At 35.7% G+C, this 18507-nt stretch overlaps 1 protein-coding gene across 2 annotated transcripts in view; it reads right to left on the minus strand.

The window, feature by feature from the left end:
- thoc5 (THO complex subunit 5) overlaps nt 1-6507 on the minus strand; it is an 88154-nt gene extending 81647 nt beyond the window's left edge. For both annotated transcript variants that reach the window (XM_081771174.1, XM_081771173.1), the window contains exons 1-2: nt 6337-6507; nt 6100-6236 (exon numbers count right to left, since the gene is read on the minus strand). In XM_081771174.1, coding sequence (XP_081627300.1) covers nt 6100-6236; nt 6337-6346 — 147 coding nt within the window. In that variant the 5' untranslated portion in view covers nt 6347-6507. The remainder of the gene's footprint in view (nt 1-6099; nt 6237-6336) is intronic.
- Nucleotides 6508-18507: the final 12000 nt, after the last annotated feature.

Genomic DNA, 18507 nt, shown 5'->3' on the forward strand with positions numbered 1-18507 from the left:
ATATTTGATTTCTAACTTCCTTGCTCATAGCGTTGCTCTCGAGACGAGATGAGAATTCAGGTTTTGTCGTCTCGTGTCGTATATGTTTGTAAAAGTCTCGTCTCTTTTTGTAAATTTATGTACAAAATGTGTCCTGATTTCCGTCTTAGTTTCATGTAGAATTTATCAGAATTCTTCCAGGTTACGACGAGTCCAAGAAAAGAGTGATATAACCACACTTAAATCATATTTATTAATGAAGTAAATTGTATAATGACTTGCGTATCTTTAAACTTTGATAAATGCTCTTTCTTGTGTTCATACTATTACCTTATCAAAGGATTTATATATACAATTAATCATATGACATATATACAATTAATCGGGTCTAGGAAAATTCGGTGTACAGAAAATACGATGTACGGAAAACTCGGTGTGGGGAAATTCAGGTGTAAGGTAGATTCGGTGTAATACATATTGAATATTACCACTTACGATAATTTACGACACTTCATATTGTGAAAACGAAAACCATAAAATGTAACGAATAAAATGTTATTACCTATTTCAAGAAAAGCTATTTTTTTTTTTTTTTTTTTTTGCCTTGAGTCCAATATCTGTTTCATGTCTTTTGCGGGGTATTACTATGAACTAATTTTCATCACACAATGAATCTGACACTTTTTGTCAGAAATAAAACAATTACAACTATAAGTTCAGAGAATAGTTATAGGAACAACTAAAAGCACCACTTTGCCTCACGTTCTGCCCCAGACAGAAACATAATATGGTTGTTAGTGAATAATTGCAGGAAACAGGATCGCTTCTGAGGAAGACAGGGAAGGATCGGACCTCGCTGGCGGATGTTGTGGAAGATGTCAGTTACCGACTCTAAGCCACCCAAGAAATCTATTTAACATGTGATTTGTATGTGTTACCACTAACACTTAATTTGTATTCTCCAATTTCGCTTCAAATATCCAATATCTCATTCGAACTGTAACGTACAATGGCGAATATTTGCTGTTTTTCTTGCGGCCTGCTCTATATTGCCCCGGATGAATCTAAACCAGTAAACATAGTCCCATAAATCTTCCATCCTTCCTTGATGATTTGCAGTAAACCGCATGTAAATCGGACTTCAGTTAGAAATTCTAGAGCCAAATGAAATCCGTGAGTTTTGAAAGAATTACTCTGTATATAGATATGTAAGATGCAAAAATATATTGATCAAAAAAGTCTTAGTGGAAAGGGCAATATAAAGCAGGATGGTTTTATCAGATAATAGTTGTACAAATAGTTGCCTTCTCCTCCAATCAGACACTTTAGTTTGTTTGCCTTAAGTTAAGGTAAACAAGAACTGCAACCCTATTGACTCCTTATTGACTTCTCCTCCAATCAGCCGTAGATACTTTAGTTGAGGCATTTATTTTTACACCTTTGAGTAACATAAACAAACAATGTCATTTTTGAAGAATTTAGATTTAAATATTTATTTATAAAATAGACATAAAATCGTCAGAACATTTTTGAAAAATCTACAATTTTCAACTTTACCCATCCAGTAACCTACATTTTTTTGGAAGTAGAAAATTCTAGGAGGCATCCTCCAAAACAGCATAAGAACTTGTTTTAAATTAAATGTCGATTGATAGCGATGGTCGCTTCGCTAAATCACACGAACGGACTTCGAAAAACAAATTTCTCGTCATTTAAGGGCCATAAAATGTTAAAATCCGTCGAAATCTAGAAATCAAATAATTTCAGGAACAAAATTCAATATAAAGCAATATAAAGTAGACAGTAAAGAGTAAAAATGATAGTAGACAGTACAAGAACTTCTACACAAAATTTGAACTTCAAACAAATACGCTCATTTATCCTCAAAGTTGAGTTTTTAATAAATGCTACGGCCTACTTCAGTTTGAACTTAAAACTAATACGCTCATTTATCCTCAAAGTTTTTTTTTTTTTTTTTTAATAAATCCTACGGCCTACTACAACGAATCTTTTTTTCCACCTGGGCCGCGATGGCTCAGTGGTAGAAAGGCGGAAATTTTGGCACCGGAAATTTTGGCACCAGTAGTTTTGACGGTAATTTTGGCACCGGTAATTTTGGCACCAAGAAACGAAGCAAACGGAAATTTTGGCACCATTTATAATAGAAGTACAGAAAATGTGAGAAAATACTCTGAGTGTAATAGATATTTAAATTCACATGTTATTAACTAGGATTGTTCCAGCGCGACGAATCAAACCAGTGACGAATGTACAGTCAGCGACAAAATTTCTTTCCCTTCTGTAAAATTTATTTTGCTTATAACTTTGGAATTGATGGACTGATTTGAGTAGTTTTCTGAAATTTACCGAAAACTATATCTGCTTTAAGTTGCTGAATATTTCACTCAAATCTGTCCGTCCATTCGAGAGATGTTCGCGGAAGAAATTTTAACATAGGAAAAGAACTTTTGTTACTGACAGTACAGACACCGGTAAAGATACTATTGGCAGTTTCATTATATATTCAAAGCAAGTTAAAATTCCCCTCTAATGGGTTTGTATTTTACTTTCAAGTGCAAACAGTAAAAGCTAATTGGAACCATGGAAATTGAAGTACAGAGAAAGAAAATTAGAAAATACTCTGGATATAATAGATCTTAATGTACCAATTTATTTTGCAGAAGAGATTACACCGAGATTCTTTCCATCCAAACTTTCGGCTCCCCTCTCACGCATATCCCAAAACCTCATGAAAAGGTGCAATGTTTTACAATTGGGATTATTGTGAACCATATATCATTGCAAATCATGTGTTATTGAAATTCATTTATTGATTTGTTAATTTTTCTTGCGTAAGTGTGTATTTAAGTTTTCTTAGTTAAGAGTTCAATAATTTTGACTTGCTTTGAATACCTAATGAAGCTACCAATATTACCTTTTACTGGTGTTTGTACGTACATTTGTCGCTGGTTTCATTATTCGTGCTGATACAGTTCTAGTCATTAACATGTGAACGTAAATATCTATTATATCCAGAGTATTTTCTATTTTTTTTTTCTCTGTACTTCAATTTCCATGGTTCGAATCAGTTGTTACTGTTTGCACTTGAAAGTAAAATACAAACTCAGTGCAGTGAACATAGTGCAGTCTTCAGCAACTCAAAGAAGATACAGTTTTCCATAAATTACAGAAAACTTCCCAAATCAGTCCATCAACTCCAAAGTTATAGGCAAATACATTTTACAGAAGAGAAAGAAATTTTGTTGCTGACTGTACATTCATCACTGGTTTGATTCGTCGCGCTGGAACAATCCTAGTTAATAACATGTGAATTTAAATATCTATTACATTCAGAGTATTTTCTCACATTTTCTGTACTTCTATTATAAATGGTGCCAAAATTTCCGTTTGCTTCGTTTCTTGGTGCCAAAATTACCGGTGCCAAAATTACCGTGTCAAAACTACTGGTGCCAAAATTTCCGGTGCCAAAATTACCGCGCACCGTTTTAGAGCGTTCACCTCCGGTGCTTGGGGTCCCGGGTTCGATCCCTCCCCCTCCAAGTGAACTTTGTGGTGGACAAACAACGTGTGCGTGGGTTTTCTCGGGGTACTCCCTTTTCCTCCCACTTTCTTCATTCCACCATTTCATTCATTACTCATCATCACCGTCACCTTTAGCCTAACCGGCATAATCATTGGACGTAAAACTCAAAGATTTCATTTCATTTTTTTTCTTTCTTCACACCTAACATTCCCCACACCGAGTTTTCCGTACACCGAATTTTCTTACACTGAATTTTCCTACACCGAATTTTGCTGCTCCCCAATTAATCATGTCGTATATTTTGAAAACTGGAGATCCTATGTCTACCGAAAGTTCTAGTGTTTCTTGTGAGTACTCTACAATTTGTTTCCTCCGATGATTTTTGCCCCGAGCTTCCCTTGAATTTGCCCCTATGCATATTTTATAGTCTTAAAAATACTAGAGACAGTCACCAGAAAATAATGAGTACACATCCTACATATCGTCTCGTCAAAAACTTCGGAACGAGTCGAATCAACCAATTTTAATTCGTTTTCTTTGCCACAGAAAGTATCTGATCCTTTGTACAGTACCGAGGTTAGTTTATTCGCAAGTTAATATGGAGGATTATGTATTTTCTTTTTTCCTTTTTTTTTTTTTTTTTTTTTGCTTGTTACTTAAAATGTTTTGCAAATAACTTCAATAACTTTTAAAACTGTTTGTCTTCACTTGAGCATATACAGATCACAGTGAGAAATAAGGATAAAAGCTGCTTCCTTCTATTAATACTCGAAAAGATCTTAAATAATATATATAAAAAAGAAAACGACTAAAACTAATTTCTTTCATTAAGACACTGCTGGTATGAATAGAAAACTTGCAATAGTAAGGTGTTTGTAGATGACTGTCAATTAGAATTGAAATATTATTAGCAGTTCAAATTTTGGAGCATAATGAATAAATCGAAAATTTATGTTGAAATCTTCATTTATCAAGCAAGAAACAAAATAGTTTAAAACCTGACAATTCAAATTAACTTCCTGCCATTCTGTCCTCCTGCCATTTCGTCCTCTGCCATTTCGTCCGCCTGCCATTTTGTCCCCTGCCATTTCGTCCGCCTGCCATTTCGTCCTCTGCCATTATGTCCTCCTGCCATTATTTCCTGCCATTATGTCCCCTGCCATTTTGTCCTCCTGCCATTATGTCCGTTCCCCGCAGGGTAGGTCTTCACTTTGACTAGAACCGGTTCTCAAAGAAGCTGGTTTTCCACTTCATTCAAAGAATGTTACGTTGGGTTAGGTTAGATTCCAGTGAATGTCCTAGTCAAAGTAAAAACTCGTCGATAGCAGGTAATCATTTCCAGGGCACAACACTTTGCGTGCATATTTTAATTTGTACGTAGCCTATTCATTGAGTATACGCCAGCAGTCCAGAATGCCTTATGGAATCATTTAAAGCAATGTTCATTTGACGAATTAATGTAAATCTGGAGCAAATGATGAAAACGCCTTCACATTCATATTCTGCACAGGAAACGAATTGTTATCTTCGGAACTTTAATCTGGGGTTAAGTTCCAAAGTTGGTCGTCCCTTCTAGCAAAATTTTAAAAATTTACCGAGACGAAATAAATAATTTGCTTGTTTGTGTATTTGATAATGTATAGAGAGAGCGAAAGTTGTGTTTATTTTCTTATATAAACGGTTCTAAAGATGGAAGTATTTGGCAACCGCAAGGATCTACTTAGCGCTAGGTCACTTCATGATAGGATTACGGGAATGTAATAGTATGTTTTGTAAATATGGCTGATGGTAATCACGAAAATCTATTAAAAGTAAGTAAACGTCATGGCTTAATAAAAAGAAGAAGTAGAAAGTGCGATAAGCAAATAACTGTAAAGAAACGTGTAGAAAGTTATTGTTTTCAATGTAATGGTAAGTAACATAACCAACATGGCGACAAGGTTCTAGAACACAGGCCTCATTCCCATTTAACTGTAATAAAGGCAGAAAACAACGTGCCCTGCGGGGCTCTAACCCACCTTCACTCATTGACGTTCGCTCGGCAATACTGTGTGAATTAAATATTAAACTTTGGTACACAGAGGAACCAATTATTACGCCGTTCAGTTTTACTATACGGAGCCATAGGATAAGTAGGAGTAGGAGCAGGGGTACGGGTAGTAGTAGGAGTAAGAACGGGTTAGAAGCCCTGCAGAGGTTCGTTGGGTTCCGTTCTCGACATAAAATGAGCAAATTAAATACTTCCCCAAATTTTCCCGTACATTTTACAATCTGGATCCGTGTAGTAAAACTGCACCTATTATGCTTCTAGCCAAAAACTAGGCTGACGACCAACTTCGAGTTAAGAACAGTTACTTCTCATCTCCCGTGCACGAGGATACATCTTACTGTTGCACTACCTAAACACCCTAAGTACAAGGGCAAGAACTCAGTCTATTACCTACTTTTTAACATCTTAGATAGTCAATGAATAATTCCTGAAAGTATGACGTTTCTCGTTCTTTCCTAAATGGAAAGTACGGCTCCTTAACTATAACCCAACTTCGGAATAAATGCCGTAATCAGTATTATTTTACCTTATACACATCTGCTTCTGGGATCTTCATAACGGTGGCTGTGCTAGTTGTAGTAGTTCCCTTCCGGCGTTTTTTGATAGTCTCCCTGCTGTCTGACATCGTGTCTTTCGATTCTGATTTGTGTTTCCTCTTTGTTTCTACAACAGAAACAAATGTCAATTAAAATGTGACTACAAAATTTAAAACGACGATACAAAATTATACAAGTCTACTTGTACCGCTGAACTCAGCACGTACCGGTTTCCATTGATAAAAGAGGCGCGACAAACACACAAAATAAATCTTCACTAATTCACAATAGAATTTTCAGTCTAAATTACTGTTATATAAAATCCCTGTTCTATAACCACAAAAAATTTGTTTACATTCGAACATTTTCTATTCTTCGCATTAGTTTCTTTTCTTCTTCTTCTTCTACAACCTACTATTATTGCTCCAAGTACCAACAAAACAAACCTTTGAGCTTTCATTGGTATCGAAGAACAACACTGAAGAGCGACAAATTCTGCGTACAGCAACACAACGAAAAAAGTGCAAAAAGTCATTATAATTGTTTATCCAATAATCCAAAATTTACATCAACGCAACGCAAAATCTCCATTTCTGTCTCCTATATTAGGAATGATCGAAATAGAAAATGAGAAGTACCGATATTTTATTGTACTTTAATATTCAAATATACCGTTCGTAAAATATCGATTTTACCGTTAATATAGACAACTCAAATTTTCTCAAATGTGCAATAATAATACGATCGAATATCAGACCGGCTATCTTGAGCCCAATGAAATTGTAAAGAATTGTTTTACAAGAATGACTTCACTTTGTGATTAAGTCAAATTTATTAATCCAAGATTTAAAAAGAAGCATTGAATATGCTCCAGTGCAGTGCGTACGGGTAACTTCTAATGCAGGCGAATTCTGTTTCGCTTCCTTCACAGACAATTGAGATTGATTTGCTGCAACAACTAAGGATTTTATAACATCCTTGCAGGGCCGGCGCTAGCAGATTTGCCGCCCTGGGCGGTATTATCACATGCCGCCCCTTTAATCCGCAAACCTTATTTTGACAGAAGACGTTCAAATGTCATGAAAAAGATGCCCCGTTTAAAAGCATGTATGAAATGGAAAAGTAAACGAAAAAATTGAACTACTTCTCTCGAATGCTTACGTAATATTTGAGGGGCCACGATGGCTCAGTGGAAGAGCGTTCATCTGTGATGCATGTAGTCCGTGGTTCGATCTCAGCTCGCGCCAAGTGAATTTTGTGATGGACAAACACCGTGTGCGTGGGTCCTCGGGGTTCTCCCGTTTCCTACCACTTTCTTCCTCATCATCACTGTTTGCTTTAACCTAGTCGGCATAATCGTGGGACGTAAATCTCAAAGATTTTTTTTTAATTTTGCTTACATACTCCATATATGACACAATATTTAGTGTGCTCGATTTCGCTGTGTACCTGTGATGTACAGCAGCGCATACAGAAAATAAAATAAAAATGCTTTAGTCACGGCTAAGAATTTTAATTTTTAACTTATTTTATATCAAAAGGTGTTTCCAATAGAGTATGGAGCATAAAGATAATAGAGTGAATCAAACTTTAATTGAAAGAAACTTCTTGCTTTGATACGAGCAAATTCCATTATCACATTTACGTAGTCCAATGTTTCAGCCATTCGTATTCTATTGATATCGCTAGGCCACACAAGCGTGTTTTAGATGTGCAAGAACGTAGATAGTTTTTAATAAACTTAAGTTTCGAGAAACTTCTTTCTCCACTTGCCACTGTTACCGGTAAGGTTAACAGAATCCTAAGTCATGGGAGCAAAGTCATGTTCCTTAATTAATTTTTAGGTCCCTTTTGGTGACCTTTCAGGCTTAATTATAGCGGATAACTTTCAGTTCGTCTTTCAAATCAGAGGTTAATATCTTTCGATTAGTTGTGTTAAAATGCTGGCAAGTTTAGTCACTTTTCAGACAAAAGTTCAGGTGGTATATCTTTAAGATTATTTATATCGTAAAGAAAATCGAAATACTCGCTGTGATGTTTAAGTTGCTCAAACCATTCTCTTAAAGCTAATACAATCACGTCTAGAACTTTGTAATAAAAATCGATCTTGCATCTTATTTGTGGATCTTCAATAACTTCATCCTCTGCCTCGTACTGAAACTGTCTCTTATTCTCTCGACTTCCAGAATGCACTGTATTGCCTATCTGTGGATCATCCACATCTAATACTGATGCCAACTCTATCGCATCAAGTAAGATTGAAAGTTTGCATCATTTCTTCTCCACTCAAAGTACTCAAATACATTTTCAAGAAACCCGACTGTATCCAGCACATGACAATCAATGCTTTGGAGACTTTTGCTTACTATGTTTATGTGGAGTAAAAAGTCATACCAGATAACGAGTGAGCAAAGGAAAGTAGCCACGCAGCTGGTTTGTTGTACACAGAGCATCGTGGGTGACCATTCTATCTCAACTATTGTAGTTACTTATTTGAAGTAAGGCATCATAAACCTCCTCTATTTGATATCTAACACGTAAGATGAGTCAGAGCATCAATTCGGCTCTTTCACCTTGTGGGGCTTAATGGTTTTAAAATGAGACTGCTAATATGATCCTTTAGTATGGCCCAACGTTGAACTTATACAAAAACTGAAACGGCGTACTGAGGTGCTGTGGCTGCATCGTTAACGACAAAGTTTAATGAATGACTACTGCAAGGAACATAGAAGGCTCGGGAATATATTTCTAAAATTCTCTTCTGAATACCTGAATGCTTGCCTTTCATATTGGAACCATTGTCATATCCTTGGCCCCTCATGTCTTCGATAGAAATGTTCATTTCCTTTAGATGTTAATTATTGGTACTTCTGTCGGTCCTAGGCCAGCGGCGTCTGTTACCGGTACGAAACCAACGAGTTTTCGACCAATTTGTAAATTAATTAAAAACTCGCAGCTAGAACCTAAATGTCTCTAGATGCTGTAGGCTAAACACCCTGTCTCAAGTGGAAGTGTACTTTTTGCATATTTGGAGTGGAGCGTTAGAACATTGCTGAATAGAAAAAATACAAAAGACATCTTGAAAATCTTTTCCACCCTAGCTGAAAAAAATTCGCCGCTTCAAGGGAAATATTGAACGAGATACCTGTGGATGGTAATTCGATAATTGAAAATGAGGGGGAATGCTGTGAATTTCCTGAGTAAGTAATTTCCTGAATGTGAGTAAAGTAAGTTCAATTACATTCTCAGGCGAATACAGATTTATGTTTCCATTTGTGGGCCTATTACGAAGTATTATATTTTGATAGTATTCTTTTCTTTTTCAAATTTTGCCGCCCATTAGACTTGCCGCCCTGGGCGGTGGCACGGCTCGACCCCCCCTCGCGCCGGCCCTGCATCCTTGGTAACAACTGCATAGTCTTCCTTTCCAATCCAAGATCGGACAAATTCTTGGGGTTTGAAGTTTTCCCCTGGTAGTCCATTCGTTTCCAAAATCCTTAGATGTGACATTGCGCTTAAAGTTATTGGGGCCTCTCTAGAGTTGCTTTTAGAGTTGTATGAAGAGTTTGACTAACTTTCGTACTTAGAAACACGTTAGTGAAGTTAACAACCATGGGCGTCCGCAAGGAAAGTCGAACGGGTCGATCGAACCCTAACTGAATATAGTTAGTATAGGCTAATATCTCTAAAATAAAAAGTAATCGTTTCAAATTAAAAATGAGTAATTTTATTACGAAAAAAGAAAGTTTAAAAACTGGAGGTTTGTATTTTTCAAATTCCTAAAACTTATCTACGTATTTCCACTTGTGTGCCAGCTTGGATGTTTCTTTCTATATCGACCCCATGCACAGATGTTAAAGGGGGGTGCGGTGGCTCAGTGGTAGAGCGTTCACCTCTGGAGCCTGGTGTCCCGGGTTCGATCCCAGCCCCCGCCAAGTGAACCTTGTGGTGGGCAAACACCGTGCTCGTGTGTTTTCTCGGGGTTCTCCCGTTTCCTCCCACTTTCTTCATTCCACCATTTCACTAATCTCTCGTCATCACCGTCTCCTTTAGCCTAACCGGCATAAGCGTGGGACGTAAAACTCAATTATTTCATTTCATTTCACAGATATTAAATGCTTATTTTGACAGCATCATGCATTTGCTTTGCTAGTCGGCACTCAATTTCAAATTTGTGCTCGACCCTTTGGTGCTTCTTGAGAGGCAAAGTTCGATGCCTTCAGCGGGCGGTTTCCTTTATAAATCGAACGAACACATTTTTTGTCTCTTCCCATTCCTTTGAAGGGCAAAGAGGAAGGTCGCTGGATCCCTATTTTTCTTTGTTGAAGCAAGCAAATAGAATATATTTATTGCCTCCCCCGCCTTCAAAATGGTCATAGACCTCTTTTTTTTCTTTTAATGTCTAATTGCTAATCCAGATTTCAAGGTTGGGTAAATGTCCTGCCCTCCTTTGTATGGAATGCTATTTTCTGCCTGTAAGAAAGGGATTCTAACAAAGTACAGCACAAGTGGCTGTTGTCAGTTAGTCACTATACATTTCTGTTTGTGGTAGAGATTAGTTCAGTTGTGTTTGTTGAGAACTTTGTGCAAATCGTTTAATGATATTTGTTTTCGATTAATTTTAACGAATTTGTGCGTGTGATTAACTAACAGCAGCCGTTCTTTCTGCTTTGACAATAGAGAGGCATTAAAAAAACACACACAGAGATTGACATTTTTGAAACAACCTGCCTTGTCCAAAGATACACCTGCAGTAAGTGTCGGTGCAAAAGTTGAGTTAAATGTTAGTGGAGAAGTGGAGTTATCAAATAACAATCAAGTGAGTGTATCTGATACCAAATATCCCAAATTTGATTCCACATTTTCTGGCAATGTTTTCAGTGACGAGATCAATTATGAGCCCAGAGATATTGGGAATTACGTTGATTTAAATTATCAGACATGTTTGTTAGACACTGTCAGATATGATCTTTTAGTATCTCCATGGCAGCCTAGCCAAACGTATAATTTTAAACAAGATGTTGCGACTTGAAAACGTCCTTTTTTTCACAAATGGCTTAATCAATTTCCATGGCTTTCATATTCTAGGAAGCTACAGGCGGGGCTATGTAGACATTGTGTTTTATTTCGGCCACCTATAAAAAGGGGGTTTCAGATGTCTTTTATTTCAACTCCATTCCAAAAATGCAATGACTTTTTGCCTATGCTCGTTTGCATGAAAAATCTGAATGACATACCGTGTCCACAGAATGTGTCCAAGTTTTTTCAAATGTTATGACTAACAAAACTTTATCTGTTGAACTGAAAGTAAGCGAAGCGGCTCAGAAGCAGGTTGAGGAGAACAGGAAAAAACTATCATTCATTATTGAGTCAATTGTATTTTGTGCAATGCATGACTTATCTTTGAGACGGAAGGATTTCAATTCCCGTAATTTCTATGATCTTCTCCAATTTAGGGTGGATTCTGGTGATGGTTTATCGAAACAACACTTCGAGATTGTCGTTGAAAACGCTAAGTATTTGTCAGTACGTGCTCAGAATGAGCTTGTATCTATTGCCAGTAATGTTTCGTTCGAAAATTATATAAAACCTAAGATTATGTCTTCCAAGTACTACAGCGTGCTGGCAGACGAGATAGCTCTGATATTGCGGGTGTAGAGCAATTATCAATAGGAATTTGTTTTTATGACCGCAGTGAAAATAAGATACAGAAAGACTTTATCGGATTCATTCCATTAGATGAGTTCAATGCCGAACATATTGCTAAAACAATTCTGAAGATTTTAGAAAATACCGGTTTATCTCATTGTGAACTTGTTGAACAGGGTTTCGATGGCTGTTCTACAATGGCAATGTGTAGTAATGGGGTGCAAAGCATTATTACGAAAAAATGTCCAAAAACATTTTAAAAATCTTTAAAAATCACAGAGAAAACGCAGAAACAACTTTTCAAGAGATTTTTGAAAAGCGCAAGAGTATAGCAAAGGAACTTGATGTTCACTAAACAGTTCCAAGAACTGCTCTCGACAAGTTCATCGTTCTAATTCTCCTTCCATAGTCACTAAATAATAGATTTTCTGAGTTTAATAGTTTTGGTTTCTCTCTGTTTGTATTACATTCATGCGAGATGAGAAATATTTCTAAGCCTCAACTTTTGCAGAAGATGGCGTACGTACAAGATAGAAAACTTCATTTCTCAGGCAGAATGCTGGTTTGATTTATGAAGACATAGAAATCTGGACACCACGAATTTGGAAAAACTCATTCTTTTTAACTTGGACTAATCTACATCTTACTCAGCAATAAAAGAAGCAAAACAAATTACTATGACACTCTCTCCTACAACTTGTATCGTTGAAAGAAGTTTCAGCACATTAAGGCGTGTTAAAACTTGGTTAAGATCCATCATGTCTGAAGAAAGATTTTCGGGATTATGCATGATGAGTCTTCACAGAGAAATTACACAAAAGAATAAAACAGAATTTATATCTTATATGTTGGATGCGTTTGGGAAAGAACCAAGACGTATACAATTTTTGTTCAATAAGTAAGGTATATAAAGTAAATAATGATGTGTTATTCGTGTGCTATGTGAATCTTGTTTTCTTAAAGGGAGGAGTAATATTTGTTAGATTATTTTATAAGAAGAAGATTTAGTGATTTCTTTAATTAACCACATGAGTTTGGAAAGATCCAATATCAAACAAACCTGCAAGATGTGAATACTTTCTGCATTAGTGCTTCATTTACTGTGATTCGTATAATGAATAATAAAGGATATAAATTTGAATTTCAAATCAAATTTAGAAAACAATCTAGTTGTGTGGGTGACATGCTTAAATGTGTGATATTAGTTGGCAGACTAATGGTGATCTTCCATCGTGATAATCCTGAATGCGGTCTCTCCTGATGGTGACTTCAACTTTCGCCTATTCAAGATTCGCCTAACAACCTCAGGCAAAGGAATTTACAGATATTAACTGAAGAGAAAGTGAAGGCGAATCTTGAATTCAAGATTCGCATTTCAATATTTGCATAATGCGAAATTATGTTGGTAGTACTGACAAGAAAAGACACAAACATTTGTAGTTTCTAAATTTAAAAGGGTATATTTAAAAAGTACATATTAAAACAGCATAAACACAATTACAATATATGACTACATATTACGTGTTTAACATCGATATATGAAAATGTTACATGAAGTTACAAAATATATTACGGAAAACATAAAATACAGTAACACAAATTCTACAAGAATTGCATAAATCATAAAATAAAATTAAATAAAGCACTAAGAATCAGTAAGCACAATTGCGGTACCGGTATATGAATAGATAGTATACGCTTGACATCAAGTATCAACATTAGAAATATAAATTTTTAAGTGTAAACTTTTTAGTCCAGTATGTAGGGATCTGAACCCGGAAGAAAATTAGTAACTTAATGAAACTTGCAGGACAGCTTCTTTCCATCAAGTATAGGCATATCCTAAAAGTGCCTAAATATCCGCCTTAAGCTTCACCCAATATGACCGGCATATCTAATTTGGCCTCCTCCGTGTATAGAACAAACATGTTTTCCTTGATTTCTTCACTTGGGTTCAATTATACGGTATTGGAACTTACAACAAAACATTTTGTAAACAAAATTTCCTTTCGTTTGATATTTAATACATCTCTATGGGTTAGGTAAATATAAAGTTACAAATGGTAGAGTAGCATTGTGTCACTTTATCTCGTATACGTTTCTTTCGAGCGTATTTTTTGATTTTTTTTAACTCTTTCATAAAGAAGGAAGATTTCATCAACCAGATGGAATGTTTTAAATACATGAAAATACAGGAGGAAACATGGATGATGATATAGTGTTTTCACATGAATTTTTAGGAAGTGACACGACTAAGTCTCTGTTCCAGAAAGTGAAGAAAATTGTTAGAAACTACTCGAGAGGTAGATAGTTAATTGCAACAGGTTGTGAGTATATTCAACAAATCTACTAGGAATCCTAAAGAACTAGTATAAGTGGAATAACATTTAATTACATTTTTATGCATTTCATGATGGTGACGCACTGGCTTCCTGTCGATATTTCACATACAGAAGACTTATCTCACACCAGTTACTCATCCCTCAGTTTCACGCATAAGAGCAAGTGTGAGCAGAAGACACGTATTGAAAGTGTACTTGGCAGGAGCAAGATATTCCAGCAGTTGATTAGTGATTAGAGGAGAAAATGAAGAATACTACCAAATTACTTCTTTGGACATACCATCACCAAACTCTTTTCTGAAACTGGTGTATTACAAATGTAAAACTCTCATGTACTTAGTCCAACTGTTCCCGTTCGAGATAGTTTTATTCAGACATGTGCATTAATTGTAAGGAAATCATATTTTGGGAATCAAAAACCAGGAGGATGAAAGTGATATGTTGGCGTCATCTTAGTGTTCAACTACCCTCGAATTATACGTTACTTTTATGAATCTTTCGAAGTTCCTTTTTTTCTTTTTCATTTTAGTTTTTCAGTGTAATAGGCACTTTTCCTATTATGAAAGAAGCAGCATTTATTGTGAGAAAATATAAACATTCTCCTTAAAACTCGTTGTTTCAACTTTTTTTTTTTATCTGAAGCAGCAGTAGTTCTGATTCTGCACAACCGTATCATGTATGTCCCAACATGGATGAGTTAATTTTTGTGTCTTTTATGTACTATAAATTATTTATATAGTTTATTAAAAAACTTAATTTTGCATAAATAATGTTTTCTTTACGAACTATTTTGCTAAAATAAGTTTACAGATGCTTTCCTATAATGCGCCCATTATTTTCAAATGTATAATTTTTGTATATATACCAATTGCAATTATGGCATGTTGATATTTTCTTCAATTTTCTTACTTATGTAAATATTATCAGCCTTATACAGATTCGTTTTGACGTATAATTAACATCATACTAAAGGCCTGACTAGCGCAGGAAACATAGTATGTTAGTCGGACTCTTTAGTATGGTTCTAATCACGCGTCAGAACGACGCTACATAAGGCTCTATATGTATGAAAGAAAGAAAATCAGAAAAAATACGTTTGAAAGAAACTCAGAAGCGATACAAACCTACTCTATTATTTGTATCAACCTGACCTACAGAGATGAATTGTATATCAAACAAAGGAAATTTTATTTACAAAATACTTTATTACAAGTTTCAAGACCGTAGAATTGAACCTAAGGTCTACTAAGGTAAGAAATCAAGGAAAACATGATTGTACTATAGACGGTGGGAGCAAATTGGATATAGCACCCATATTAGATAAAGCTTAAGAGGGATGTTCGGGGACTTCCTTTTAGGATATTACTATACTTGATGAAAGGAAACTATTCTGCATATTTCATTCAGCTACTAATTTTTACTGAGATCTCCAAAATTTTACCCTACACAATAGACTATTTAATAAAAGCGTGAAAATAGTTTTAAGAGGAAATGTTAACTGTTGATGAACTGCAGGACTACCAACGTATGCGAGTTAAAACCGATTTTTTAAAAAAATAACTTTCGCCTAATAAGAAAATTAACTCTGTGTCATCGCTTTGATTGACGTTTGCATACCTAGGAGGCATTAGGCGAATCTTAAGTAGGCGAAACTTGAAGCCATGCTCCTGCTAATGGTAAGTATTAGGGATGGCCAAAATTATCCGGATTCCGGAAATTTTGTTTTCCGGAATCGGAAAATTTACTTTCCGGAATTCGGAAAAATTCCGGAATTCAGAAAAATTCCGGAATTCGGAAAAATTCCGGATTTCGGAAAAATTCCGGAATTCAGAAAAAATCCGGATTTCGGAAACATTCCGGATTTCGGAAAAATTCCGGATTTCGGAAAAAATCCGGAATTCAGAAAAATTCCGGAATTCAGAAAAAAATCCGGAATTCGGAAAAATTCCGGATTTCGGAAAAATTCCGACATTCGGAAAAAATCCGGAATTTAGAAAAAATCGAAATTTTTCCGAGATCCGGAATTTTTCCGATTTTACTTTCAGGATTCTGGAAAGTAAAAATTCTGGAATTGGCCATCCTTAGCTATAGCTTATCCAGAGTTAAGAGTGGACTGTTGGTCTTATGGGAACAGCGATGCCAAGTTGAGATTTAAAAACAAATGCAGAACAGATCGCGCTTCTATTATACTGCCGGCTGATGTTGCCAACTCACGTAGTAAAATATCCACCACCACGACGATTAATAAATAATAATAATAATAATAATAATAATAATAATAATAATAATAATAATAATAATAATAATAATAATAATAATAATAATAATAATAATATTAATAATAAACAACTTATCACATTGAATTAATTGCACTCCAAAGGATCGATTCCTTCCATATGTTTTGTCTTTCCACTCTTTATCCACGGCTATCCCAATATTTACCCATGATTCGCCCATGTATACTATGTTTCTATTTTGGTTTCGAAATTTTCTTATTTGCCGTAGATATTTGTGACGCAACGACACAATATTCTCTCTGCATGGCCTTACTTTGTCTTTTCTCATGAACAAATTCAAGCTCTTTTAAACGTAAGTGGAACGTGGATCTTTTAAAGTTCGGCCAATCGGGATCTGAATCAGGGGCGGATCCAGGGGGGGCGATTGCCTCCCTACCCAGAAGAGAAAACTTTCTTATTTTTTTATATATAAATAAAACCCATCCCAAAGTTTGGAGCCCTTAAAAGTAGCAGTATGACAACCCACCGCCCCCCAGAAGTCGGTCCTGGATCCGCCCCTGATCTAAATTCACCTGTTTGAGAACGGAATTGAGTGTTGGTGGCAAATTTCTAAAGAATAACTTATGGACCTTTTGTCTGATCACACTGTTAACAAATTTATTATATTTTACAAATCGACTGTTCTTTGCAATTTTCTTTCTTAATCGCTTCTTGTTCGGTGTTACTAAAGGTCCACGTTATAACTCGCTTCGAATTTTGAAAACTGTTGTCCTGGAAGTTTTCGTGGCTTCAGCTGTTTCACTCGCGAACCAGCTTATACTTTTACCCGGGTTTTTCTGCTTTAAGTAATTAAACACGTTCATAACAATAGCCCTTTCTTTGCTCTTCAACACTTGACCACTGTTACGCTTAAAAGAGGTGCTGGCTGTAACTTCTTCAATTTTGATATATTAACACACACTCACACACACACACACACACAGACACACCCGATTTTGTTCCCAGAACAGCACAGTACGTAAATAAACACAATCAACAAAATGCCGAATGCTCAGAGACCACAATCCGCCACACACTGCACAATAGCAAACACAACAGAGAAGAATTTTGTCTGCAGTCAGATGAGTCATCTAGCGCGACAATAGATGATACAGTAGGTAAGCAATTAGTCCTACCCACCGCAACAAACCGTCTCCCTATTTCCAGGTGTAGTTTCTGAAACCAATACTATTATAAAACCCAACAAAAATCGGTCAGTTTCGAACTCCCAAAGAAATTTCAATACAAGAAAGATGAAAGAAGAAATATGAAATGTGTCCTACAGTAATTCTCGCTAAAAATTTTCTTCCCGACGAGGAATATATTTAAATAATCGAACTCAGATGTACCGAGAAAAATTTCATGGATCAGTGCTAGGCCTAAGAAGTTTTATACTTAGCGTTTATTTTTAATACAAAGCAAGTTAATAGTTTTGGAAAAATATGGATTATGGCTGTAGCTTTGTTAAATAATAATAATAATAATAATAATAATAATAATAATAATAATAATAATAATAATAATAATAATAATAATAATAATAATGACCTAATAAAACTGAACTACCTGAGACGGTAATTTCGTACTTGAAAAATCATCCTGCAGACCATCCCCTAAAATTATTACTGCCTCTTTATTCAGTGTCCCTCGTGGATGAGGGTTACGTTTGTCGCCTTGTAAGCAAAGGGTCACGGGTTCGATTCCAGGTGCGGACACAAATTGTTTGAATCTCATGTTAAGCTGCAACTCCTTTTCTGCTCTTTCCTTTTTGATTAAAATATTTCTCTTTGGTTGAGATAGAAAAAAAAGAAAGAAAGAAAAGATGGAAAGAAATTTTACTTTTTTCCAAAAATCAGAAATATTTCATTCAATTCTTTCTGGCTATACTTTTATTTCTTTTTAGCTACGTGAAACCAGTGGAAGTGACAATACTAATGAGCTCACGAATGTAGGTTGACACTACGGTGAAATTTTTCTGCAGTTGGAAACGCTATATTTGAGCAGACAGTTTTAGTCACGTACAAATGGATTGGCAACGTTCTAGCAGCCATTACGCTTATCGTGTCTTCCCCCTTCAAGTTTGAAAAACAAAAACTAGCTATTAAAAGCTAATTACATACTTTATAAGGAA

The sequence above is a fragment of the Thermobia domestica genome, chromosome 9 (genome assembly GCF_964235325.1).
Source record: "Thermobia domestica chromosome 9, izTheDome1.hap1.1, whole genome shotgun sequence".
Classification (NCBI taxonomy): Eukaryota; Metazoa; Arthropoda; class Insecta; order Zygentoma; family Lepismatidae; genus Thermobia; species Thermobia domestica.